The sequence below is a fragment of the Penaeus monodon genome, chromosome 32 (genome assembly GCF_015228065.2).
Source record: "Penaeus monodon isolate SGIC_2016 chromosome 32, NSTDA_Pmon_1, whole genome shotgun sequence".
Taxonomy (NCBI): Eukaryota; Metazoa; Arthropoda; class Malacostraca; order Decapoda; family Penaeidae; genus Penaeus; species Penaeus monodon.
In genome coordinates, this window is record NC_051417.1 from 15,943,103 (window position 1) to 15,943,463 (window position 361).

General features: G+C 50.4%; 1 protein-coding gene across 1 annotated transcript in view; it reads left to right on the forward strand.

The window, feature by feature from the left end:
• The window catches only part of LOC119593677 (indian hedgehog protein-like), a 71,268-nt gene that overhangs the window by 44,628 nt on the left and 26,279 nt on the right, over positions 1 to 361 (forward strand). Inside the window, exon 4 of the mRNA XM_037942633.1 lies at positions 166 to 358. Within this exon, the coding sequence (XP_037798561.1) occupies positions 166 to 358 (193 nt within the window). The remainder of the gene's footprint in view (positions 1 to 165; positions 359 to 361) is intronic.

A 361-nucleotide genomic window follows, 5' to 3' on the forward strand; every position in this document is an offset into this window, starting at 1 on the left:
CACGGTAATTACTAGAGCTTACATTCTCAAAAGCTGTTCTACTACCACATTCCCTCTCTACACCTGCAAACGCCATGCTCATATATGAAGTACTTTTTAACATATCATCAATACCATTAATTATGCCAAGATCCTAGCACTCCGTATCCTTCTCTCGCACCGCAGAAACACGCCAGGCCCATGTTCTACATAAACTGTGGCTATCGTGACCTGTGCTACTGCTACAGCAAAGTCACAAGGCACCATTACTGTTGCTCCTGTGACGTGGGCGCCTGTTTCCCCGCCTACGCCCGCGTCTCTACTCCCGGAGGCGCCCACACCTCCATGGCTCGCCTCAGGACAGGAGATAAGGTGCTAGCTG